General features: G+C 43.6%; 1 protein-coding gene across 1 annotated transcript in view; it reads left to right on the top strand.

Moving 5' to 3' along the window:
- The window catches only part of LOC130187587 (tyrosine-protein phosphatase non-receptor type 14-like), a 39,744-nt gene that overhangs the window by 6,584 nt on the left and 5,874 nt on the right, over positions 1-27,286 (top strand). The window contains exons 2-15 of the mRNA XM_056405311.1: positions 4,755-5,167; positions 7,666-7,841; positions 17,906-18,003; positions 19,073-19,140; positions 20,023-20,093; positions 20,209-20,296; positions 20,407-20,495; positions 20,675-20,762; positions 20,937-21,019; positions 21,241-21,301; positions 21,931-22,009; positions 23,017-23,486; positions 23,592-24,923; positions 26,750-26,890. Coding sequence (XP_056261286.1) covers positions 4,994-5,167; positions 7,666-7,841; positions 17,906-18,003; positions 19,073-19,140; positions 20,023-20,093; positions 20,209-20,296; positions 20,407-20,495; positions 20,675-20,762; positions 20,937-21,019; positions 21,241-21,301; positions 21,931-22,009; positions 23,017-23,486; positions 23,592-24,923; positions 26,750-26,890 — 3,018 coding nt within the window. The 5' untranslated portion in view covers positions 4,755-4,993. The remainder of the gene's footprint in view (positions 1-4,754; positions 5,168-7,665; positions 7,842-17,905; positions 18,004-19,072; positions 19,141-20,022; positions 20,094-20,208; positions 20,297-20,406; positions 20,496-20,674; positions 20,763-20,936; positions 21,020-21,240; positions 21,302-21,930; positions 22,010-23,016; positions 23,487-23,591; positions 24,924-26,749; positions 26,891-27,286) is intronic.

Here is a 27,286-nt window from a genome sequence, read left to right as displayed (position 1 = left end):
CGACAAAGTGCTGTTTTGTTCCTGCTATTGTGTGGATGTGAATGGAACAAAGCAACAGACGGGCTGTCCTGAGACGGAGCGCACACAGCACCCAGATCAGCAACTGTGCTCCTGAGCAGATGCTTCAGAGTAGTTATATTTACAACTTGTCTTTTTGGCAATTTTGTAAAAAAAAAATATGAAGTGCTAAATGGTGTGATTTTCTGTGATGTTTGGTCTGCAGATGAGCAGCTAAATGCAATGGTTGGTTGTGTTTTTGTTGCGTAATGCTACCTGGCTGGCTGTGGTGTTTGGTTTGGTTTGGTTTTAATTCTCAGCTGGCCCCTGTATGCTGAATACACACCTGAGTCGGTAGAGGTCACTGCAGCAAAAACACCCAACATCCTGAGGGAGAAAACCTGTGTCAGCATTGTTTTTGTATTTTTTTTTATCTGATTTTATATGCTTTTGTCAGCTGTTAGGGCATATCAGCTGACTAAACCCTGCCCCACCAAGTTGCTGTTGTTACACCTGTCAAGCTTTTCATTCTTGGATGTACCACTTGAAATTCAGTGTAATTTGTGACATTGTGACTTTGGCCTTATTGGGTTGGTCCTTAATTTCAGACTGAACTAGGCAAAAGCAGGATTCTCATTGCAGGCCAGCCTATCACCCGGGGCTAACTAGGTAATTCAGCTAACGTTTGTCCCATGAGTTGGTTGAAAACGCAGTTGTGGGCTGACTTTTTCATGTTTTCAACATGAATCCTTTAACTGCATCTGGCTACATACATGATTTAAAACTAAAAGACCGAGGCTAAAGCTAAAGAAGGTCAGCTTCTTCACCAGCTGATTATCCATGAATAAGACATGGAAACAAAGAAGTATCATAGGTCTTGCATTGCGGTGTAGATTTAGAAATAGTAATACCAGTCGGATAAGAAATAATGAACAAACAGAGTCATTTTGTTCTAACACATTCCTGTTTGGCTGCTGAGCTGTAATGTTATCTTGTGTAACGCTGGAGTGTAAAAGTCCAATAAAAATCGCAATAGAGTCGCTAACATTAGCAGCATCAAAGAGCAGCTTCCACACAGTGGAGGAATATTACACAGTGGATGTGTTAGTCATGATAAGGTGTTTTTTAACCTGTAACCCAACAAAGTAATTTTGTTAAGCCAGGTAGTTAAAAATATCCTCGAGTTGGTAACACTGGGTTGTTACTGTAGGTATGAGGCTAATTAGATGGACATGGCTGGACATGTCCATCAAGTGCTAATGGTTGCAACTCACATCAGACCAGTGCAAAACACTGTTGCTATTGTATTTTTAGTTTTTGAAAGGGTAAATGAAAAGACCACCCCTCAGACTCTTTAAGAGCTACATAGGTCTCACTACAAAATCATGCGCACTGCGTTAGGCATGTGGGGAGGGGTTTAGCTAATGGTCAATCAGCATGTAAAACTGCTGCCCAGCTTCTCTGATGATTCACTTTTCTTTGTGTCTATCGAGTGCATTTCAGATCACCATCTACACAAATTACAAGATGCTGGGGATAATCAGTCAGCCATCTTTGTTTAAATTCGTCAAGTTGACTTTTTCTGACGCACAAGCACAAAAATGCTTGATAAAGATTAATCTGACATTGGGCTGACAGGGCACACAGCGCTGTTTGCCTGTCTAACGGCATGTGGGAGCACACACACAAACACAGACACACACACACATTTTATTAATGTGTTCAGTTAAAGGTATGCAGCTCCGTGAGGTCAGGCTAATCTCATCTAATTTGCTTTTCACCATATTATGAATCGCCTCAGTGGCTGCACCCTAAAGATCTTTTATCTTGATTGATTTATGAAAGTGTTTCATGTCATAACACAATTCATCGGCAAACAGCTGAAAAAATGTATGTACTTGGCTTAATGTGTGTTAACATCCCACAGAAAAAAAAGATCCTTCTCTTTTTTTTCTTGTCACCTTTTTGCCCCTCGCCACACCAGTTTGGGGAATACAGAAAAAAAACACAACAAAAGATGGGAATGGTTTCATATATATTTAGCCAAAGCTCACTACTCTGAAAAAGAAAAACAACCCTCATCCCTCAGTTTTCCCTCTCGTTTTCTCTGCGCCACAAAATTACAACGTGCAAATTCATAAACGTATATGCTGTTTTTGCATGCTGGAAATAAACACGATGGTTGAGAGAGAATGTTGCGTTTTTTTTTCTTGTTGTTTTTTTTTTTTTTTTTTTTTTTTTTTGCATCGAGGAGTGGGTTTGGTCCCAAACTATTGTCTGTCTGTCTGTCTGGTTTTACTCAACCACACACTCCCAAACCATGCCACTGATTACTAGTTTAGAGTTGCACTAACTGCTGTCTGGTCCTTTGGCTAACCTCTAAAGAACCTGGTGGGTGTGTGTGTGATCTTGTGTATGTGTCGGTGTGTTTCTGGTCTGCTGTCTTCATGCATGTCTATGTTTGTACACTACACAGTGAAAGTATGTGCCTTTATTTGTGTCTTTGTGTGTTTATCTGTGTCTGTGTACTTGTTTACAGTGATCTTGCTGGCCTGTGAGCTTGGGAACATTTCTTGAGGAATTTTAGGGACGTTTTACCGTCAACTTGTGATGTCACTTCCCCTAAGCCTGTGCCGGCGGGGTGGGGTGGGGGGTTGAGGGTCTGTGGTTCAGGTCAGGTGACGGCGGGGGTCATGGTGCCCACATATTCCAAAGCAAAGCTGATTTACTCACCCATTGTAGCCTAATTATTCACTTTTCTGTGGCTTTCGTGCTGTGTGTTTGTGTGTGTGTGTTGGCATAAATGCCCAATAAAAAAACGCATGAATAAGATGATTACACATTACAGTGAGCTGTCTTAGATGGATTCATGATGAAGGAATGTGTTGCGGCTCCCAAAGGGGCATGGCTGTTAGAGAAGATGAGCGTGAAGCAAGTGTGATTCAGGTCGTAGCAAACAACACGGCTGTAAGTCAGCGGTTTGTAGCTTCTTGCCCTCTTTCATTCAAGACTCGCTTCCTTGTGTCTTATTCTCCCGCTCAGCCTTGTCACACACATGCGCACACAAGCGCGCGCACACACACACACACACACACACACGCACACACACACGCACACTTTCCTTCCTTGTGGTGCATACTTGTGTCAGGTGTGCTCTGTTTTTCCAGTCAGGGTAAAGAGGAATCTGGGCCAGGGTCCAAGCTGACTATCAACAGCACATTGCCAGAGCCCAGGACAAGAAGCAACACATCCACTCCATCTTTACTCCTCCTCCTTCTCCCTTTCTACTCCTCCTCCCCCCCTTTTTTCTCCTCTCCTGATCACTGGAGCATTGTCATGCCGTATTTTGGTCTTTTCACCCTCCTGTTTGTGTGTTTTCTCTCACTTTCATACATCCTTTTTCTTTGTTTTTGATGTTTGGTCTCTCGGTTTTCACACACGCTTTCCCTTGGTATCTCTTTTAACTCCCACATATTTGTCCTTTCGTTCCTCTGCTTAGGGGGTGTGGAGCCTTCATTTTGGTTTTGTGATCTAGTTCCTGTCTAACAAGGCTACAGAGTGGCCACCACCCTTAAAATGACACTGCTTTTAGCTGTTTCAATTACTTGCCCTTGGCAACACCAGCATTATTAGAAATTAGAAATCCCTAAATCACTCAGTTTAATGCTCTTATTTTGTTAGGCTTGGCTCTTAGTGGTGTGTATATATAGTATACTACAGGTGTGAATACATACCTGTGTGTACGTGTCTGTGTGTGTGTGTATTCTGTGTGTGTGTTGCGCCCTACTTCAAAGCTTTGTCCTCATCACAGACATGAAAGCTAAGAACTGATGACTAACCCAGAGATGTGTTCAAAGTGTTCCCCAAAGACCTGTCTCAACCTAGAACCACAGTGTGTGTGTGTGTGTGTGTGTGTGTGTGTGTGTGTGTGTGTGTGTGTGTGTGTGTGTGTGTGTTTGTGGGTGGGTGTGTGTGTTAGCCTTTCTTCCTTATGATGTTGCACTGATGTTGCAGTAATTAACAGTTTTATGAGTTTCTCCCTGACAACATGAATTCTGATTTTCTGTTTTGTGGCACTAGCTGACAAAAAGTGTGTCTGTGGAGGCATATGTGTCACCGCCACATGTGTGTGATCTTACACACCATGACACTGTACGCTACAATATCTGGCAGTGTGCTGTTGTTGGGCAGAGAGAGAGGGAGAGGGGAGATAAAAAGGAAAAGGAAAGGCCTCCCACACAGGCAGATATGAGACTTAGAAGCTCCATTAGTTCCTCAAAGCCAGCTGCCGGGTTCAGATGGATGTCTGCGCTCGGCTGTTTGATGTCCATTCATCCATAGCCTTACATCTCTGCCTCTGTCTCCCAGCCTTGCCTGGCACTGGGCCTCATGGGGCTGGAGAGAGCGCAGCTGCCATAACTATAGGATAAAGCTGTCTGCTACCGTGCCATTCCTGCCTCTGCTAACGTTGTAGCACCACCACTGCTGCTATCGCTGGTGATTCTGCGAGCCTCGTCTGTTTTTTGTTTCTGTTTGTTTATGGGAGGTTGGCAGGTTGATAATACAGGGAAATATGGTGTGGGTGTGTTTGATAGGAAGAATGTTTTCTGATTAGAGCACCATGTAGTTTTTTTGCATTCCTGTGGGCCTCAAACGTGAAAACTTGAAGAAAAAAAAATCCCCAAAACTATCTGTAGATATTTTTCAAGAGTTCTATGTCATGGACTAATCCTTCTCTTTTTCATCCCTCCCTACAGCACCCGTTCTTCCTCCTCCACCTCATCGTCCTTCTCCTCCTTTCCGGGCATCTTTGGGAATGGGCCAGCGCCTTGCCAGGGTGCATCTCTCCACCCGGTGGTGTGGTTGGCGTCGCGCGAGAGTGAGGAGGGCAACGGCCAGGTCATAGAGCCTGCCCACCCCTCTCTCCGCTTGCTTTCTCCCAAGTGACTTTTGACCTTTGACTCAGCTGTGACCCCGCCGTGACCTCCGGCCAGCCATGCCCTTCCGGCTGAAGCTGCGGCGCACGCGGCGCTACAACGTCCTGAGCAAGAACTACTTTGTGACACGGATTCGCCTGCTGGACAGCAATGTGATTGAATGCACTCTGTCGGTGGAGAGTACGGGACAGGAATGTCTGGAGGCGGTGGCCCAAAGGCTGGAGCTACGGGAGGTGAGTTTACTATGTGACACTGCTACACGCTACTTGTGGATAATATGTCAGCTGATATTTGGCTTTTTTGGAAAGATCTGTCAGGACTTCAGTTTACTTTACTTGGTTGTTTCTGTTAATCAGTAAAAAATCTATACAGATAGAGGGAGAGGGACATGGAGGGTGACATCCAACAAAGGTCCCTGATTGGATTTGAACTAGGGATGTTTTATTGACATTGTTGTGTGTCCTTCACCAACATGACGCCCCATTGTCTGCGCTTAGTGTCTAAATAATGTATCCCAGGTTTTTCCATATGCAAAGGTCATGAATTATCAACTATTCAATACATAACTATTGGTTAGACTAGAGATACACCAAGAGGAGCATTTGTTTTTGCACTTCAACACATTTATGGGTGCATTGTCAGACTGTGCGTGTGTGTGTGTGTGTGATCGCCACGCGTCCGTCCCCTCACCCTGTGTGTGTCACCCTGCCCTCTTGTGTCCCACTCCTGCAGGGTCCTTGTCTGTCTCTAACGAAGCGTGGCTACCTCTGTCCTCTTTTCACTCCAGAAGAAAGAGATATTGCTCATCCCCCTGTCCCACTTCACCCCTCCTGTCCATTCTCTGTGTGTGTGTGTTTTCTCTCGTACCCTTCGTCTGCTCCGCATCTTTCCGTGTGTTTAATGCTATTTAATGCTTCATTGAGGTTTAATCGCCACCTTACACTGTACTCACACAAATAGGCACTAGGGAGCAGAATACATCCTATTCCATATTTATCTATTCTCTCATTACCTTTAACACAAACAAGATGTACATAGTTTTGCATGTGAATGAATGGTTTGTATGCGGAGTTGTTTCGTGTGTTTGTTCACAGATCAGAGGAAGAATGTGTGTGTTTGGTTGAAGACTGATTGACTTTGATGAATACATGTGTTCAAGTGTGAGTCTGCGCTCGCTGGGGCTGCTTTCAAAGTGAGAGGGAGGGGCTGTGTAGTTGTGCGTACTCACATACTGTTGTGGTATTTGCCAGGTGTCAGTGATGTTATAAATAAGGTGGTGTGATGCTTTGGCTTCAGCCACTGTCTGCCCTGTGCACGCATGCTATCGCAGGACACTGTGTGTGTGTGCGTGTGTGTGTCTGTCCACCAGATTTTAATTTTATTACTGTTCCTGAGGCCCTGAGTGTGTTTCAGTGTCTGCTGGTTCAATGTGAGGAAGGAGTGACTGTTTATGTATATAAGTGTGTGTGTGTGTGTGTGTGTGTCTGTGTGCATGTCCCTGCAGCTGCAGCTTGCAACTTTATGATGTTCATTATAGTCGAGTCAAACCACGCAGACGAAACAGGTGTGCTTACCTCATCTTGATACCAGTGACACACACATACACTGCTATTGAAACGTCACTGTATTTTTCTAAATTACATGGTTAGCCATTTGTAGTGTTTTTAACAAACTCAGTGAGATCTTTATTTAGAAGACAATATCTCTGATGGATGTCAGGGACCATTTGTGAGCTCTGCTAACACACAGAACACAAATGGTAGCAGCGTCATGTTGCATAATTGACTGTCACTCACAAATTGCAGATAACTTTGACAATCCTACGGTGCTCTTGCATGGTGTTCGTTTTGATTTGATTGAATTATGTCAAAATTAAAGTGACAGGAAATTATCTCATGTTGCAAATCACAGCGTGTTGACACCTGCCCCGAATCATTAACTGAACAGAAACATCAAATTTAATTAAACATCTCGAGCAAATAAGTATTCCTAGTCACAGTTTGGGTAATCGCTGACTCCTGTAGTCTAAACCGGTTACAGCACTCCTCTGCTGAACCACTCACTCTTGTTGTGACCCGTGTTGTAATCAGTACAGCATGATTTACACAAACCATTTCCCGAGAAGTTCACGAATCTGAATAGCTCGATCACACCACTTCTTTCTCAGTGTTTTCTTTTCGCTGTTCATTTAGCTGAATTGTGTTGCATTTTCTATGAGCATATATCAGTCTCTAGATGAAATAACGTCATTTTGATTTAGTGAGATAGGATCATTGCCTATCGCTTTTCTCCCAGGGTAATCGTACTGGTAATGGCTCTGGTCTAATATTCATGTTTAATGGAGTTACGCTGTTGACGTCAAAGGTTTGATCAGATTTGAAGGAGAAATATGTTCTTGTTGTATTTCAGCTGCCATGAATCTCCTCTCTGTTCGCCTCAATTGTTCCCAATCAGTTTCTCAACTCATTTCCCATTTCCCTCCTGAACCCATTTCTCTCCATCTCTACAAACCTCTTTCCCATCCCAATACTTTGTCCCTTCCATTTACTGCCATTTCCTCTGTCTCCTGCCAATTTCTCCTGCCTGTTTATCTGCCACTCCATTGTGCTTACGCAACTCATCTTTTCTTTTCCTTCTCCTCGTCGCCCTCTTCTTTCCTGTCCTTCATTGACATCCCTTTGACCGTTTGCGCCACACTGACTGCCTCCCTCGTCCTCTCCTCCGCTTCCAGACCCATTTCTTCGGACTGTGGTTCCAAGGAAAGACCCAAGCCCCGGCCCAGCGTTGGGTGGAGCTGGAGAAGCCCCTCAAGAAGCAGCTCGACAAGTTTGGCAATGAGCCGCTGCTCTTCTTCGGGGTCATGTTCTATGTGCCCAATGTTTCCCGGCTGGAGCAAGAGGCCACGAGGTAAAGAATCTCCAGACACCACTCACAAAACCAAAAACTCGACACAGCAGCTGTGCTTTAGGCTATTACCGTGTACAACAGATGACAGTTGCCATCAGTGCTTCCTCGTTTAATTTGGTCTAATGTGTCAGATGCAGATGTCAGATTCTGCAAAACATTGCTTGTACTTACATGTGACTCACACCAGATGTGCCTAATGTCCGGTGTGCTCCTCTATACACTTGTTAACTATTTCTGTCTACAAAGAAGCCAGGTGCAGTGAGGCTCTAAAAGTAGCTGCTTTTTGTGTGAGAAAAAAACCTGCCAGTTTGAAAAATGTGGACTGGTCTTAATGCACCCTCCCATATTCCATGTAGCCTCAGCCACATGAGAGGGAAAATGATTTAATTCATTTACATTCATTGCTTTGTGTCACCTGCTTTCACAAACCTAACAGGATAGCAACATAGCACAGGAAATATCCTCACCGCTCACAGAGGTGGAATTTTTCCTTTGGCTCCATAAACGTACCTTGTGCACTTGAGCAATGAGGTTCAGTGCGTTTAAGAAACAAAGTTGAAATTGATGCATTTGTGATGAGGAGTGTGTGAGTAAACAAAAAAAATATCATGTCAGTACCAGATTGTTTACCATGGTACCAGCGTTATTGTGTACTGACACCGACTGATGCCATATTCTAGTAAGAAAATGCCCGACTCTGAGTTATTGTTTGCAGGCAATATTTTCTTTAAAGGAATAGTCAACATGGTGGCAAAAATGCTTATTTGCTTTCTAACTGAGAGATAGATGAGAAGATTGATCCTATATTCTATTGTCTGTAGGGGCAATATGAAGCTACCGGTAGCAGCGGCTCACTAGTTTAGCTTAGCATAAAGACTGGCAGCAAGGGGAAACAGTTAGCCTGGCTCTGTCAAAAGGTTATTAGCACCTTTAAAGGTAACAAATGAACATGTTATACATTGTTTGTTTAATCCAAATATAAGCCAGCATGTATAAAGCTTTGTTTGTTTTGCTTTGCGACAGAGATAGGTTAATAATTTCCCCATGTTTACAGTCTTCATATTTATGTTGATATTTAGCACACAGCTATCCGAGGGGTACAGAAAACCGGCGAATAAGCGTGTTCCTGAAATGTTGAAGTATTTCTTCAACTTTTTGTTTGATGACTGTATTGACGTAAGCTATTTGGTCACAGACAGATCCGTTTACATCATCAGCAGCAGCCATTCAATCCTAATGCCACAGTGAGCGTCTATACACGTATATGTCTGCGAGTGTGTGTGTGTGTGTGTGTGTGTGTGTGAGAAAGGGTGTGAATGAGCACGTAAGCGAGCTGTGAAGAGGGCATCCAGGGGTCAGTGTGTAGTGGACAGTCTGCCATCTGAGATTCCTTCTCATCCTCATACAAACACACACACACACACACACACACATCCACACACACACACACACACACACACACACAGACAGAATCACATTCTGCAGGTCTGCCTCGCACTGAGCTGGTGAATTTGTGGCTTCTGCCTCACTGCATGTGGGAAAGGTCCATGGCAGGTCACAGCTTGACGTTTTAATGCTAAAGTTTAAGGTGTGTGTATGTGTGTGGTAAACATTTACGCTGTTTTGAGTTTTGTTGGTATTTTTGCGAGACAAGACCAGATATGTTTTTTTTGTGTTTACACTGACAATAGTGATACCGTCATGTATCAGTAACGCCTGCTACACTTCCTGTGTGTGTGTGACAGAGAGATGGACCAGAGAGTGTGTGTCTGCAGGTTCGTTATACAGAAGCGGGGATCTGCTCTGGTAAAGGGATGGTATTCCAGGAATCCCCTGCGGGCTTTTACGGCGTGTGTGTGTGTGTGTGTGTGTGTGTGTGTGTGTGTGTGTGTGTGTGTGTGTGTGTGTGTGTGTGTGTGTGCGCGTGTGTGTGTGTGTTTGTGCGTGTTTTTGTGTGTGTGTGTGCGTGTGCGTGCGCGTATGGGGGTTATGGGGTTGTGGGGGTTATGATGGGGCCTTAGGGGCAATTTAGGGAACAATGGTCGCCTCTTTTTCTCAAGCCCCCTCTCTTTCTCTTACAATCCCTGTACATAGTGTCACCCCTACTCCTTTTTATCAAGAGCAGATCTCCACATTACTCTGGTCCCACATTTTCACTCTCTTTCTCCCCATCCCCTCATCCTCCTTTCCTTGTTCTCTCCCTCTTTCTCTTCTTATGTTAGTCAGGAATGTTGGCACAGCCGTCCAGCGTAGGAGGCGGACCACACATTCCTCCCAGCAAAAGTGCTGGGGGTAAAGGGGGGTAGGGGATGTCTGGTTTACAAAACACACACACACACACACACACACACACACACACACACACACACACACACACACACACTCACACTCACTCACCTCACACACCTCGCACACTCCCCCAAGAATCCTCTCAGAAGCCAGCTGCAGCCCTGTCAGAAGAGTTAGTCACAATACACCACATTGTAAGAACATACACGCTCCCTGAGGCAAGCTTCTCTAAAAGCCCCTTCCCTTTTTTGCCTTACATGAAGTTGAAAACCATTTTCACAACTTTTTTTTTTTTTTCAATAGCGTTGAAAACATGTTTTATTAGCCATTACCTCTAATGAAGTGTTTTACTGAATCCAAATATTTTTAAAAGTATTTGTTTTGTCAGTACTTTCCTTTGAGAACTCCATCTATCACTGAGGGGAAAAACACAAACAACCCTCTTTTTAAAATGTATTGACTCAAGGTTGATTTGTGTCATATCCAGTGAAGCGGATCTTTGTCGTTGTTTTTTCTACACACCTGGTCTGATGAAGGGGGGAAGAGCAAGATTTGGAGAAAGAATGACAGAGGCAAAGAGGAAGACAAGTGGGGACAGAGAAAGTAAAAAGTTTGGCAGCAAGACTTGGCTTTGGGTTTGTACCTTGTTATTTATGTGGTTTGAACTCGCTGCCCGCATGTGTTTTTTAGCTGGAACGTATACATATTTATGTGTCAGCGCAGAAAAGTCTGTTTATGCTTGTCTGTAAAAACAGCGGGGGAGTGAGTGGATTTGGTTTTTGGGACAATTTGCCTTTCTTTCACAAAACCCATATGAGTAAAGTTTTAAACTTTTAAAATTAAAATATTACTACCTACCTTGTCACTTAACTCAAAATATATGTAGTTAAAAATATTACCAACATTGTTTTAACATTGTAGGTCATTGTCAGTATACTGAAAATCAATCTTATTTATCCAATTGGATCTATATTGCCTGCATAGTAATGATATTATTTCCATTTTTTAAAATATATTTAATTTCACAAACATTGTATTATCAGAAAAGAAAAAAAGATTTAATTAACTAAAACCTGATTATAAGATTTTAGAAACAAATTAATTCAAACGTTATTGCCAGAAACCACAGAGACAGTTAAGTCTGTCTCTTCTGAGTTAATGAGATTTACTGAGAAAGTAATATGAGTTTTATAATGTGGTCAGGCCTTTGATGTTCACTGTTTGACTGATGTGTAACCTGATACTGGATCTCCCTCTCTTCTCGTCCATCCATTCATCTGTTTCTCCTTCCCTCTCTTCCTCCTTGCATGCAGCTGTGAAAATTACCCAAAGCAGGGGGCTTAAACTTATGTGTGTCTGTCTGTGTGTTCACTGGCTGCGAATTCACACCAGTAATCCAAGAAAACTGGATCCCATGTAAACACCGTACCTCAGTTATGTTAATACAGTTATGCTCACAGTTGCAGTAATCATAGTCACGTGTAGTCAGATTACTAAACAGTAAACACTGTAATCAGAGAAATCCAACTGCCTGATGATGTCTATGTCCATGTCTAAGATAATTCACTTGAAGCTAAATACAATCTTCCCAGATTAAAGTGACACCTTTAATATATATGCAGCAAAACTGTAAGACAAAGAAAACCAGCAAATCTTAATATTTGAGAAGCTCTAACCAGAAGATTTTTGGCCTTTTTGCTTTAAAAACAATTCAAATGATTAATTGATTGTCAAAATTGTTGCCAATAAATTGACTAATCACTTTAGTTCTAATCAAGTAGTCTGTTTTACTCTGTAAAAATGCTTTTGTTTACATTCTCCTCAGTGGTTCCATAAAAGCTAAGCTACTGCAAAAACAATGTCACAGTTTCATAGAAATATTCACACCAAGATGGTAACAAAAAAAACAGCAAAAGGTCAAGCCTGAAGTTGAATTGCGCAGGGAAATTCTTTGACACTGCAACATAATCAGACATTTTTAGGCAGAATGGTCCTTTAGACTACCCACATAAACATAAAAATCAGAGCAATGCCTTACTCAGAGCAGTGGTTATAACAAACTTGTTTTATTTATGTAGAGGCAGAATGGCTGCTCATTGTGTGCATGCGTGTTTATGCGTGTGTCACCCTGTGTCTACTACGCAGTGATTGACCCCGTGAACTGGTGTCTTGTGTAATCCCAGAATACCTACTGTATTACTCACTTGTTACTAAATATCCTCTTCTACTGCTTTATTTTTTCTTTTCTGGAAACGGCCTCTTTGGATTTTACCCATTTTACCACACATACATCTTGCAGAAGGCGAGGTGTAGTTTATGTGTGGGTGAAACCTTCAGTTCCTTCCGTCTCACTGATATGAAGGAGGGGCAAAGTGGCCCAGAGAGAGAAAGTGGGGAACCTAAACAGGGAGCTGTTGACCAGAGCGAGGCCAGCTGGCCTCAGCAGCCCCCAAGGCTAACAGCACCAACAGCCTTGAAATCCTAGCTTTGTTCAGCTAGTTACCACACACACACACACACACACACACACACACACACACACACACACACACACACATACACACATACACACAGCTGTACTGTGTTGTGCCCCTTGCTGATTCAACACATTTCAAAGTGAAATCCTCCTGCCTCCCACACAAGCTGTCTGGACCCATCCTGGGGCTGAGGGGGTGGTCAGGGTCACACCACTGCAGAGATGGGGTGAGGGTGGAGGTGGGGTTAAGGCATATGTACACACATACACACATTCGTGCATGCATGCACATATGCCTGATGCTTGCAGGATTGTTGTCCAGGCCACTTGGACATCTGGCAGCATGTCTTGAGCGGCGCTTGAACATGCGTGGGCACATAAAGGGCTCTTTGTGCCTGTGTGGCTGCCTGGAGTGCCAGCAGAGCACTCTGCCATGGTGGAAGTCACAAGTAACTCCAAGTGAGGAAAGCTGTACCTCATGTCTGTGTTTGCATGTTCACCTGTTATTACAGCATGGTGATGTCATTCTGACATACATGCCAGGTGTGTGCTGCTATATGGACGTCTTTGTGGACAACCACGTGTAGGCTATACGAGTAGGTGTTCATGTGGCGGAACACGTAATAAAAACTTGTGAAATAAATCGTTTTTTGGATGTCTTCCACAATTTAATAATGAAGGTCTTTGTATTTGACTAATGTTTGGGTGCTCAAATGAGTTTGTAATGTAAGGTGTGTCTTAAGATCATTGGATATAGAATAAATAAAATAATTAAATTTTTCAGACTTCCTTCTAACTTTTGTAGTTTTCATGTTTATTACTGGATCATTTTATGGTTTTTTTGAACTGATCAGAACCTGTAGACAAATAAAACTAGTTCTGTGTTCTGGGGTCACAAGTTGACAGGTTTGTCTTGAGGTTCAAAAACCAAAATTGTTGGGAACCACCATTCTATGTTTGTGGCTGTTTTGTGTAATTTGGGCTCTCCCATGAGGCGCACCATGAAACTTGTTTCTTCTGCCTTTCACTATCACGCTTTTTGTTCATAGTCATTTCAACAGTTTACCATCCGCCTCTTCACCGCTGGCCTCGCATATGTATAAACACTATCATGTTGTTACCATTGAACCTCAGAACGAAAACCAACCACTGTCAACCTCAACATTTCCCCAGACCCCATACGGAGAGTGCTGGGAAAACATTGAGAGTTTGTAAAAACAAAGTCCACAATCATTTGAAGGGTTTTGTGTCCCGCGAGGCTCCTCCTCTCCAGACCGCATCAGGCTCCGCCCCCCCCCACTGCAGCCGCGGTGGTTGGGGTTGGCTAATTAGAGGGTTGCCACGGGAACGGAATGGCAACTTAGCCAACGGGTGTAATGACAGGGTGAGGGAGGAGGGCGGGGTCAGATTATAGGCCCGGGAGTACGCTGAGAGGAGCTCAAAAAAGAAAAGCAGAAGAAGAAGTGGGGGCGAGGGGGAAAAAATGCGAAAGAGAATATGAAACATGAAAAATGTGAGGAGGTAAAGCGAGGTAAGAAACTGGAACTATGAGGGTAAATTAAAAAGTTTTAATAAAAAAAATAAACACCTCAAGATTTTGTGTCTTTTTGAAGCAGACGAGTGAATGACGAAGCAAGTATAATTCAGTGGTTTCAACCTAGAAGTTTGTGTACTCTGGCATGTTCGCTTCCACTTGGTATTCTTTATGGACCGTGTGCGTGCGTGCGTGCATGCGTGCATGCGTGGATGTCAGTAAAGGTGTCTCACAGCCCCCATTGAAAAGACTCAGCCTGTGGTCACCATGGCAACAAACAGGAAATGGTGCACAAGTTTTTATGCAGCTGAGCCTGGTCACCCTGACAGTTCTCTCTTTCCTCCTGTGTGGCCGCTCCATTCTTCAAAAGACAAACATCCACTTGGACCGCGGCTAAAAGTGGACAAAAGGAGCTCAGAAACTTAAGGAGCGTGGTGTATTTCAGCCTCTTGGTTTCGGGACTTGTACCACATTTTGTGAAAGCTGCAAGCGCGCTCAACAATCTGAGCAGTGTCATCATATCAGCTTACACTTGGCAAAAGCACCCCTGCTCAAAACCACAGGGCACTGAGGCTGTTTGCCTCACATTTGCAGCACAATTATAATGCTCTTCTTTTGTCCAGCTGGTGTTGCTCCTACGTAAGATTAAACTCAGTCCTTATTAGTGTCATGCTTGCTGTTTGCTGAAAATTTACAGACCTATAAAATCATTTTGTTTAGCCTCTACTGGTATACATTTGGCATTCCTCTAAAGTCAAAAGTGAGTCACTGGTATTTCAAATAGAGGTGATTCACTCATTCCTCACTCGGATTCTGCAACAGGCCTCTCTGGCATTGTTTTTACCGGCTAATGATGTTGCCAATACTGTCTTGACGCATACTTTCTGTTGCACAAACCAGAAGCATAAGAATACGACTCTCTGTGGTGTCTCAGTAGATGTTTGCAATCCTTCAGTTGCTAATGTGAAATGCCTTGAGCACAGCTCTTCTTACTTTCTTTGGAGAAATGTGTTGAACCGAGACCCATCATGTTTTCCAGCTCGATTTTTACATAAGTGCTGTTCAGAGACAGTGTGGCTAGTTGGAAAAATAACACTCACTGCTGTTAGGGAAAATTCTTATCATCGGTGGTGAAGAAAGAGTGCTGGAGATGGCTAGAAGGCTCTTAAGAAATGTATTTACTCCCCCATTCTTCCATGATCAGACTTGCAGCTTGTTAGTTTACCTGGTTTCTCCTTAACTTCCCACTGGTTGCAGTGTGGACCACCTCTTGGATGCACTTCTGTTTCAACCATTTCTTTATCATATCCGGTCCAGTACCCTCTGCCTCTAGAGTAGACTAAAGGGCGGGTAACATAACAGTCACTGACAGCACATCTTTCAGTGGGACATTCAAATACAACAAAATTCAGAGTTCGTCTTATTCGTGGGTGAACAAGAAGGTCTCCATCTCCAACCTTTCAGGTGTTTCTTCAGCAACATAATCAGTTGGTGTGTCATTTTTGCTTAGACTCACGTCACACTTGGGCCCCTGGGGTTTGTCAGTCCATTCTTACAGTCAGAGTCCAGTTCCTGTCCCTCAGGAGTTCTCTGTAGAAGGCTCCCCTCTTATTGGGCTCAAGGTCTGGAAGGCCTCCCTGCTCTTCATTACCATGGATCATCAGGACCACTCACAGCAAGAGACCACCAAACAGGAGGACGAAGAGTAGTAACCCTCCGGTTACTTGCCATGGATCATCTCCTCGCCATTGTTACTGGGAGCGAACCCTGCAAATTATATTTTCTCAAAAGCTCTGTTAGTTTCTTTACATAGTCAGTCATAAACTCATCCGTCCAAAGCAATGTGGTTTTGTGTAGTTTTAAAGGAGGACTTACCCCTGTGGACAATGGCCTTCACATTAACACCTCATTAAGACTAAGTCCTGTTGTTGTATTTGGTGCACTTTGAATTGAGTACAGTCGAAGAGGCAGTACGTTTTTAGGTCAGTTGTCATTACTGCTTTAGTCAACCTTTCTTTGATGGTTGCATTCATTATTTCAACTTGCCCTGAACTCTGTGGGTGATATGGGATGTGTATTTGCCATTTGATTCCTAGTATAGCTGAGAGATTCTGCATCATTTTTAGCACAAACGCTGGTCCTCTATCGCTATGTATTCCACGTGGCACTCCGAACCTTGGAATCACCTCTTTCAACAAACACTACAACTGTTTGTGCGTCTTCTTTTCGGGTTGGAAAGCATTCCACCCATTTTGAGAGGCGGTCAGTTATTACAAGCAAATATTTGTAACCTCAACAGCTCGGCATATGTACAAAATCTATTTGCATATTTCTAAAGGGACCTAATGGAGGCTCTAAATGGTCATATCTCACTGTGCTATTCATTTTTCTCTTTTGTTGGCATATCATACAACCATCTACAAGTGTTTTTGATACTTGTGTGACGCCTGATGCAAACTATTGTGAACAACTGACGTCATTTATCATCCTCTTCCTACATGTGATGGACCATGTGCAACACGTGCAAGCACATGTAGGAGAGCACGAGGGCAAACCTAGCTTCAGTGATCAGAAAATCCAACGGAGCCCCTATATTTCTCACTGAACACAGTGCAACGAAGTAGATCTATTTCATTCTACCCCAAAAATGTCTCAGGTGGGCCCCTCAGTATCACATTGCTTTTAAAGGTATAGATTTTAGCCATTAACTATTTTTCCCAATTGCAAATTTACAGTTTTCTTTGATTTTGTCAAACACAGACAAGGTAAGGCATGACTTTGAAAATAAAAGTTTTTCACTTACCAATCTGTAGTTCTATTGAAATCCTGCCTTCGTGACGCCAGATTGTTAGGGAAAATTCTTATCATTTGTGGTGAAGAAAGATTGCTGGAGTCCAGGATGTCTTATAATGAGGATGGTTATTGATGCTTGATCAAGGAGAAAGGATGATTCATCAATACGGTCTCCTGTGCATGATTTACTGACTTTATACACTTAGAGAGATTACTATAGATAGCTTACACTCAATAATTGGTCAAATAACTTGAAGAAAAGGGAGAAGAGGGATGTGTGAAGACACTATTGGTTCATTAACCATAAACGAGGAAACAAGACTATATACGCCCAAGTGCTGATTCTTAGAACACCCAGCCACTTGTTAATGACCATCCAAGGTCTACTGTTATCAGCCCTGGCACCAGTAGTATCAGGACAAACCACAGCTACGTCTGGAGGTAGCAGATACCTAGGGCCTCACACTGACCCTCACTCTAAGTCAGTCATTCATTAGGTCAAAAGAGAAAATTCTGGTGAGGTCCTGAAAGCCTTTTTGTGCAGTTAAGCTGGTAGAAAGGCTGTGGTATGCAGCCTGAGATGTAAAAACAAGACTTCCACGCAACAGCACAGCAGCACTTTTAGATAAATGCTGACAACGCCGTGCTAACATGCCCACCATAAAATGTGAACATGCTGATGTTTTTGCAGGCAGGTTTACCATGTTCACCATCTTAGCTTAGTGGGTTAGCATGCAGGCATTTGCTACGTTGCACTTAACACAAAGTACAGCTAAGGCTGATGGGCATATCACACGTTTTGCAGGTAACTGGTCATAAACCAAAGTATTGGTAAAAATAGAACCTTGGCCAGAAGAAGGTGTGAGAGGAAAAGTCAGGGAAAGAGCAAAGTCTTTCTACTTTCTTAATACTTTCTTTCTTTTTTCTCCCTGTCTTTCTTTTGTCCTTCCTTTTTCCTTTCTTTCTGTCTAGGTATCAGTATTACTTGCAGGTGAAGAAGGAGGTGTTGGATGGACGTCTCCACTGCACAGTAGAGCAGGGGATCAGACTAGCGGGCCTAGCAGTACAAGGTAACACACACATACACACACACACACACACACACACACACACACACACGAACAAACATCTCATGTGAATAATCTACCAGAGGGAGACAGACAGCACAAGAGAGAAAGAGTGAGCCCAAACTCACACTTTCTCAGGTCATCTTGACTTCACTACCTAATATGGCTGCATACCACTGGGAGAGCCCAGTCCACTTGAGTTCCTATGGTATCTGTCTTAACACACACACATATACACACACAACCTCACTCCATCTTCTTGGACTTGTTCCTGGGTGCTGTCTGTGTGTCAGGGGGAATGTAAACAGACTGTTAGCTTATCACTAGCTCCAAGGTTAGCCTCAGTAGCATCAGGAAGACTCTTATCTGTCGGGAGGCCAGGATCCTCCGCTGCACCTCCTTTTGTCAGACAAACAGCAGAGCAGTACTTAGGATGCACTTACAGGCCTTATCAGGAAGACTGAGTATGTAGTGGAGGTGGTGTTTTATTTAGTCCACAGCAGAGTAGTTACAAGGAATGAGCAACAAATCTGGGATTAATTAGTTAGCTACTTAAGATACCTGTTAGCTAATTACGCTAACAAGTTGCTTCTGATTACTCTGAATCAGACTGTAAGCCCAAGTAAAAAATAGACCGTAATTTTATCCCAGTATTTCTTCCATAGAAATGTTATAAAATAAGCCCTAGCTACATTAAATTCTTAGCTGCTTTCTAGCAATTTAGCTAACATCATCAATAAATGTCACTCAGGGCAAGGCAAAGATGTATTGTTTATCATTTGTTGGTAGAATACAGGGGATTTTTGTAATTTTTTCTTTATGGAGAAAAAGAAAATATGGATTTTTACTTTGGTGTTGATTAGGAAATTAATACAGTTTGATTCTATCATATTAAGGCCAAAAAAATACTTTTCAATAACATTCATCTTGAATAACATACATGAAAATGAGTTCACATTGTTTTTTGTGCAAAAGATTCTAAATATATATATATATGTGTGTGTGTGTGTGTGTGTGTGTGTGTGTGTGTGTGTGTGTGTGTGTGTGTGTGTGTGTGTGTGTGTGTTTTTAGCTGACTTTGGAGACTTCACCCAGTTCATGTCTCAGGACTTCCTCAGGGAGTATGTGCTCTTCCCAGTGGTGAGTCCTAAAACCGTTACTGTTCAAATATGAGTTGTGTGTGTGTGTGTATGTTGTTGTTGTTGTTGTTACAACTAACCCAGACTCTTGTAGCCTTGAACTAGCTACACTTCCAGCTAGCAGCCAAAACATTAGCACTGACAACTAGCATGAAAAATGACTACATAGACTCTCAATAAACATGATTTAAGTTTGAATAGTTTAACTACTGAGCAGACAGGGCTGTTACAATAAATTAAGTAAAAAAAATCCTGGCAACTGCCCAAAATTCCACTTATGAATGCATTATACAGAATTATCAAAACTACAATTGATATCTCAAATTGTAGTTTTAGGGGAGTTATGTAGGACTATTTTGTCACAAATACTTTGTCCTTCTGTTCAACATTCAAGCAGTTTCTCCCTCTGCTTGCCTGGTAACATCACAGCAACAACAACTTGTTCATGTTTTACAGCATGTAATCCCCTGGAAAAGCACTCACATTTCTGTTTACATATAGAACAAACAAATGGGAAACAAGTGCAGCTAAAGGCCTGGTGACACAGGAGCTGACACTAAAAAGAAACTTCTATTTTGTTCTATTCTAATTCTAAATTTGCACCATTGACCATAGCAAACCATTTTGACATTTTAAAGGGACGGGAACCAAAGAGTCCACAGGAAGCCATAGTAGCTTAGATGTGTTGCACCCTCCACAATCTCCTCCATTGTAGTTAAAAACTGCTCCACATATCAACAATGGTTTAAAGACAATTACAAGACAGACGCTCAAATTCATCTTTTGAATAACCTGCATAAAGTTATTGTCCCATCAGCAACCTAGCAAACCAAACAGGCTTTTGGTGCCTCATGCTTTGTTTACTCTCTCTCTTTTCTCTCAGAACTGGCCTAATGGAGACGAGGTGCTGGAGGAGTGGACGCAGAAAGTCGCAGAGGAGCACAAGAGTCATTGGTACTGTCAGCGTCATTTCATCCTGTTTGTACTCGCGTTCAAATGTAACAAAGACAGAGGAAAAAGATTCAGAGACAATGACATTCCTGTACCTGTATCTGTGTGTACTCTCCAGTCGAATGCAGGCCGCTGAAGCAGAGCTGCTTTACATCAAGGAGGTAGAGAAACTGGATGGTTTTGGCCAGGAGAGCTTTGCTGCTAAGGTAGAAAAATTACAAATCACACCCAGCCTCCTACACACACATCTGCAGAGTAGCCAGTCTCTTTGATAGTGTGACCTTACTGTGTCTTAATATTCTTTCTTCCTCCACAGGACAACTACACCAACGACATTTTCATTGGTGTGTCCTTCATTGGGGTGTTTGTCAAACACAGAAATGGCAGATCCATCATGCTCCACAAGTAAGTTGCCCCTCCATATTTTTCTATTTTTGTGGCCTATATGAATTTTGACCCCCATCTGTCATACAATTAAATGAATATACAAGAAAACATCATATATTTTTTGTGGGAAAATTCAATCCTTGTGTGCATTTTTGTGTGTGTGTGTGTGTGTGTGTGTGTGTGTGTGTGTGTGACAGGTGGAAGGACATTGGTACCATAGCACACAACAAGTCAGCCATCACAGTGGAGATAACAAGCAGAGACGACACCATCATTTTTCACATGGTGAGTGTTGTGTCTGGAGGTGGTCTCAGCACACGCATACACACGCGCTTCCTACAAGGTTTCTACTGGGAAGTGCAACAACAAAAAAAAAACACATTTAGTCTTGTTTTTTTTTACAACCACATTGTTAAATTAAAAATATCAATGTTTTTCTTTCTGTGTTTGTATCTGCAGGAGGATATGGAAATGGCCAAGTACATCGCTCGTCTTTTCACGGCCAGACACAAATTCTACAAACAGAACAAGATCTGTGCAGAGTGAGTCTGGAGGCCACACAGAGAGCCCATCTGAAGGCCAATGGAACATTTACATCCATTATTATCAGTCATTTCATTTTCCAGTCGGATTCACCGACATTTTGAGGTTTATTATATAATGACGCAGAGCTCACAGTGCTTTTTAGTTTTTTGTATCATGGCCTGTGTTGTTTGTTTTGTCATCGTCTGTGTCGTCGCCTAATGCGTCTCTTTCTCTTCAGGCCCACTCACTCACCTGCACCAATCAGGAGGAGACCCACCTGGACCCACCGCCTCTCTCTGGTACCGTCACAAGCATTTGCTCTCTTTGATATGGTTTAATACCACTTGTTATTGCTCAGCGGTTTGACACAGTCCTGTTTATTATTGCCTCTGGCCAGCATAAATGAGCCCAGAAGCCAGGAGACAGAGAGAGAATTTGGGAGGGAAGACAGAAACGGCAGTGGTTAGAGATTTGACCCTGCTCTCCCACTCAGGGCAGCTCTTAATTGTGCCATGGAGCCTTGGTTTCAACATGCGTAGCTGGTGTGGTGGGTGTTGTTGGAAAGTTTGCAAGGGTGTTGCTTGGTCTGATTTCCGGTGCGACAATGAAGGCAGTGATTTGTGCGTCTCCTTCCCCGCTGGCCAGACAATGGCTAGGCTAAATGTGGCACAATGACTGTTCAGTCAGTCCACTCGAGTGCTCAGATGTCTGTCTAGAGAACCGCAGGCATTGGCGGTTGACAGCTCCACGGCCCTAGAGTAGGTCGGAGTCAGCCACATTCACCTGTTGTGTGGATGAAAATGAACCTATTGAGAGTTATGTTTACTACTAGTTTGTGACATGTTAAAGTTAATTTCGAGGCGTTGTGATGACATGGAGTTATTACATCCTCTTAAGTGTGTTGCATAAAATGTGTTTCTTCATCCAGACGCGTCCCCAGTCCTGTAACTTCCAGTCAATGCATTCCCAGTATGGAGAGCATTATCAGGACACACAGAGCTCTCAAGGTATGTGTAAAACACACACACACACACACACACACACACACACACACACACACAAAGACAAACACAAGCATATTTTCAGCTCCCTCCAGCTCGCTGCTTTAACCACAGTGTGATTTACGATTTCTGCCTCCCTCATAATAACTGAAGCGTTTCAATGGAGCTAATTGTGTCTTTCCCATCCAGCGTGTGACTCACAGCCCATTTGTACTTAAACTATCTCCCAGCCAATTAGAGCCCCAACGTGAGGGGTGCAGAGCAGTGACCTCATGTGTGCTTCATTCTTTCATTCACATGTTCACACACTCAGTCTGCCTTATAATCTGAAGAGGTTCACTCATGTAGGCTTGACGGCAAAACAGAGCATGTGGAAAAACATTCTGGGTGTGCTACTGATGCGTGGGTGTGAGATCATTGTGGAGTGTGACCTCAGGCATCACACGCTGTTTGTGTGGATGGAGATTATGTATGTCTGCCGGCTTGTGGGCTTGAGATACTTTCACACGGGATGAGAGAATGCTCTATTTGTCAAATAAAGAGCAATGATTTCTATACCACTGTCTCCTTCATTATGGTGGGAAAAAATATTCCAGGCTTAGATCTATACTGTTCTAAGCTAGTTAACTACTGGGAGGAAATTAAGTTGGAGTGCACTGCTGTGCAACCAGAAACCAACAATGATCATTTTTGCCACCTTGAGGTGCCACAAAGAGTGTTTGTTGCCTATAGCAGCTAAGAAAATTGAACTACAGCACTGGAAAACATTAGTATAGCATTGGCTAGATGACCTATAAGTTACCTTTGCTGACACTAATAGAGCTTCAATAAACATATAGCGTCCCAAAAAAAAAAAAAAATCCAAATCTGTAAAAAATCAACTTCCCTCACAACCTTACATCTTTGTCTCATTAAATGGATTTAGTTTATGGCTGAAAAGCTGTTTGCAACACAGCTTTTTGTTTATTATCCTTCTTATTCATTTATTCTTCCTCACTATTTTTGCTCTTTAGACAGCATCTTCCATGACGACCCTTATTACAAGTCAGAAACCAGTCTGGACCGCTGCCCGGTGGACTTTCCTTTCCGAAACGGTACCGTGCCCAATGGAAGCATGTACAGCAGCCCCAGCCTGAGCTCCCTCAATCATTCCCAGACTTTCGTCCCGCCCTCTCCCATATCCTCCAACCTCAGCATCCCCGGCAGCGAACTCATGCGCCCTGACTATATCCCCAGCCACCGCCACAGCGCCATCATTGCTCCGTCCTACCGGCCCACGCCTGAGTACGATGCTGTCATGCGGCAGAAGCGCCACATGCTCCCTGCTCACCATGATCTCCACAGCCAATCACTGCGCAGTCTGAACATCAGTAATGCCTGTGCTTACCGCCAGCCTGAGGCTCTGGTGTACAGTCAGCCAGAAATGAGGGAGAGGGGCCCTTATCATGGCCTGGGGCCCAGCCCTGGACCTTACACGCCACAGGTAGAGGTGGATTCTCTGAATGAATTGTACTACTGTTGGATTTTTTAGCTTCTTGCTCTTTTCCACATTTCACATTGATTTTTTTTGTTACTGTCTACCTTTCAGATCAGCTACAGTAAGCCAGTGTCCCATGGCCCTCATCAGGGAGGACCAGCCAGCAGCCAGGGCCCCTGTCATTCACCCTGTGTTAATGGTGGCGGAGGCAGCGGCGGGGGTGGAGGTGTAGGAAGCTCCATCTCTCACACTGTCAGCACACCTGAGTTGGCAAATACCAAACAACAGGGGACCAATGCGGGAAGCTATGCAGCTACTGCCAACATGCTGAGAAACCACATGTCGCGCCCCCCTCCACCTTACCCTTCCAGCTCCTTCCGCCCGGCCACCAGTACACCGGACCTGGCCAGCCACCGTCACCGCTGCATCGGGGGTAGCAGTCCGGAGCTGGTTACCCGCATGGTGCAGCTGTCGGTCAAGACCTTCCAGCCGGACAGCTCAGCCGTGGTGCATCAGTCCCTGCAGGAGGTTAGTGAACCATTAACTGCAGCTGCTAAGCACCGCTCCACTCTTGGCAAGAGACACAGCATGGAGGTGATCAGCAGCATGAGAGGCGGAGGGGGAGGGATGGAGGGCATGGTGATGAAGGGCATGAATGCTCCACTTCATCGGAGGAATACTCTCAGAGAACATGTGATGCCGCCTCAGCCTCAATCCATTCCTCAGCCCCAGCCCCAAACCCCTCAGTCACAACCCCAGGCGCAGCCCCAGCCTCCACCTCAGCAGGCGAAGGAGTTGCCCATGCAGATGCCTGCCCAGAAAGCACCCGAGGCCTCTGTAGCGCCACCGGCAGCAGTGGCCTACCAGCATCAAAAGACTCTCTCTAATGCCACCATGCTCATTCACAGTAGTGAGAGTGAAGAAGAGGAGGAGGAGGAGGAGGAAGAGGAGAGGCCTGAGCTGGACGTTCAAATCCCAGGTCTCAACGAGGACATCAGCATCAGCGCTCAGCTCCAGGCTGCTCTCGCAAAGCTGCCCAACAAACCCCCTCCAGAGTACCCTGGTCCTCCTAGACCTCCTAGCAATGCTCAGATCCGCAACCACACCCACAATCACAACCACACTCACCACCACAACCACAATCAAGGACCACAGAGCAACCAGGGACAAATGGACCCAAACCAAGCCCAGGGCCGGTCCCTCAAAACTGGGCAGAACCAGGGTGGTGGCGGGCCTGGAGGAGGTTGTGGTGCGGGTGCTGGTGGGACACTGACCCGAGGGGACCAGGGTGGGGTGAATGGAATAGTTTTAGGTCCATCCATCTCAGAACCAGACCTGACCAGTGTGAAGGAGAGGGTGAGGAAGGAGCCAGTCAAAGAGAGGCCAGTGTCAGAGATGTTCTCCTTGGAAGACAGCATAGTGGAGAGGGAGATCGCTCAAAGGGTAAGACAATCACTCAGTAATTCAACTAATATGTCTTACAACCCTTAATTAATAGTTTAATTTATGCCTGTGTCAACAAATTTTTCAATAATAAGGTCTATTTATTAGTACGTTGATTAATCAATTTGATTCCAAGTCAGTCAGCATGAAATGATTTGACAGCAATGTTTACAAACTGATACTGCCTATATCACTGAATGAGTGAGTTTGGACAACTAGTGTAGGAAGTGTTATTTATTTCTAGATTTTTTTTTTTTTTTATGACTGACATTCAGATAAGATAATAAGAGAAATATTCTCTGGTATTCATGTATCTGTTCACGTTTTACAAAGGGTTTAACCTGAGCCATGAAATACAACTTTTTCTTCTTTTTTTTTTTCTGATTTTCTGCTTTTCACTGTATTAGATCATTTTAGATTGTATATTTTTTCAACATGTATAGAATCTCTTTGGATTTCGGACTGAAACTTGAGCTCTGAGAAATTATAATGAGCATGATTTCGATATTCAATTTTATAAACTAAAAGATTGAATTAAAATTGATCTGTAAAATTATCAGCAGGTTAATTGATAAAATCTATGAAGATATTACAGGGAATAAGCATTAATCATATTAATCAACATAAGTATTGTATTTTGGTGTCAATAACAGGCTTGATTGTGTCATTATGTATATTTGTGATGCATAAGAATAATGGTATGTACCCAAGCTTTAAACAAGATGTCAAATTATGATCAAATCAAGGGACTTAAAAGTAACTCAACAGAAATGTCAAAGCAGAACATCATCCTTCACCAGACAAAAGAAGCCATCATACTGGTGCAGGTTTAAATGTTATGGTCTGCTGTTTGCTTGCTAGTTTCATAGCCCCTGATTAGCAGTAATCCGGGGTTCAGCACCTGAGAGGGTAGCACTAGGCTCTGAGTCGCCCCATGCAGCTAAAGCCCTAATAATTCCCTCAGATTATTCTTTGGGTTAGGTGTTCTTGTGTTGGTCGGCTCTTTGTTAAGGCACAAACATTTGACACAGCGCCAGAGTCCAGGTATAGGTTAAATCATATAATCACCTCACTTGGTCGCAATAAACCTCCGTGTTCAAGACTGACCAGGTGTGGCCGATTATTCACAGTGTGATTTGAGCTCAGAAAATTCAAGAATGTTTTGACATTACTTCCATCCAAAACTCCAAAGCTAATATCTCTCATTCATACCAGGTGGTTGAGCTCATACATAGAGGGTACCCCTGGTGACCCCCAAGCTGTTGTTTTGACTGTCCCACAGGGAATGAAGGAGGTGGAGAGGGGAAGGGTGGAGCTGTCCTGGAGGTTTAATAGCATCAGAGATTAGGAGAGGTAATCCTTGGAGGAAGGAGCGACCGTGCAATGTGGGTCAGAGTTAGGTCGGCAGAAAAAGAGTCGTTGTGTGTTCTGGACAGAAGAGGAGGCTGAAGATGTAGATGGGGATAAACAAAGGGATGAAGAAATGAAAAATATGTGAGAAAGGACTAAACAAGGATGAAAGGAAAAGTTGAAGGCAATGAGATGGATAAGAAGGTACAAGTCTGCTCTTAATAGGCTTTGTATACAGGGCTTGTGAGTTCACACTTTTGGACGGAATACAAGGGGATTGGTATGAGCAAGTTTGCCCTACAAACAGGACACACACACACACACACACACACACACGCACACGTCAAATATTCCCCACCCACTTCCGTACATGCACATGTGCGCGCACACTGCACTCAGGCCACGGCAGGTCAGTCAGTCTCGCAATGCTGCCGTTACCTGTAACCATGACACCGGGATTTTCCTCTCTCTTGAAGACGCTGGAAAGACAGAAGATGTCCGTGGACTCCATGAAGAGGCCGCTGATGATGGCCGCCCTCAACGGCCTGTATGTGGCCCGGATGCCTGTCCCCAAGGGTCCCTCGGAGGAAGGCGCCAAGGCTGCTACCGACGAACGGGTAAGATGCTCCCTCCTGTTTTAGAAAGTGTGTTGAGATTTACTTTAACTATGCACCATGACTCTAACTCTTTTTGCTTGTGTTTCAGGTAGACAGTATCATCAGACCTCATCATTGTAATTTTGTACCCTACATATGCACATCTCCACTTTACTTATGCACACCCTCACTTTACATACCTGTACAGCACACACTTGCACTTTAACTGCTCTTTTGCACTTCTGGTTAGATACTAACTGCATTTCGTTGTCTTAGTACGTGTACTCTGTGCAATGACAATAAAGTTGAATCTAATCTAATCTAATCTAATCTAATCTATGTGCTGTTGATTATAACTTTAAAACATGTTGATTGAAATAATCTCAAGCTTCTGTTTGGTTGCTCCTACATTACAGT

This window comes from Seriola aureovittata, chromosome 19, assembly GCF_021018895.1.
Source record: "Seriola aureovittata isolate HTS-2021-v1 ecotype China chromosome 19, ASM2101889v1, whole genome shotgun sequence".
Classification (NCBI taxonomy): Eukaryota; Metazoa; Chordata; class Actinopteri; order Carangiformes; family Carangidae; genus Seriola; species Seriola aureovittata.
This window is presented reverse-complemented; position numbering and strand designations above follow the sequence as displayed.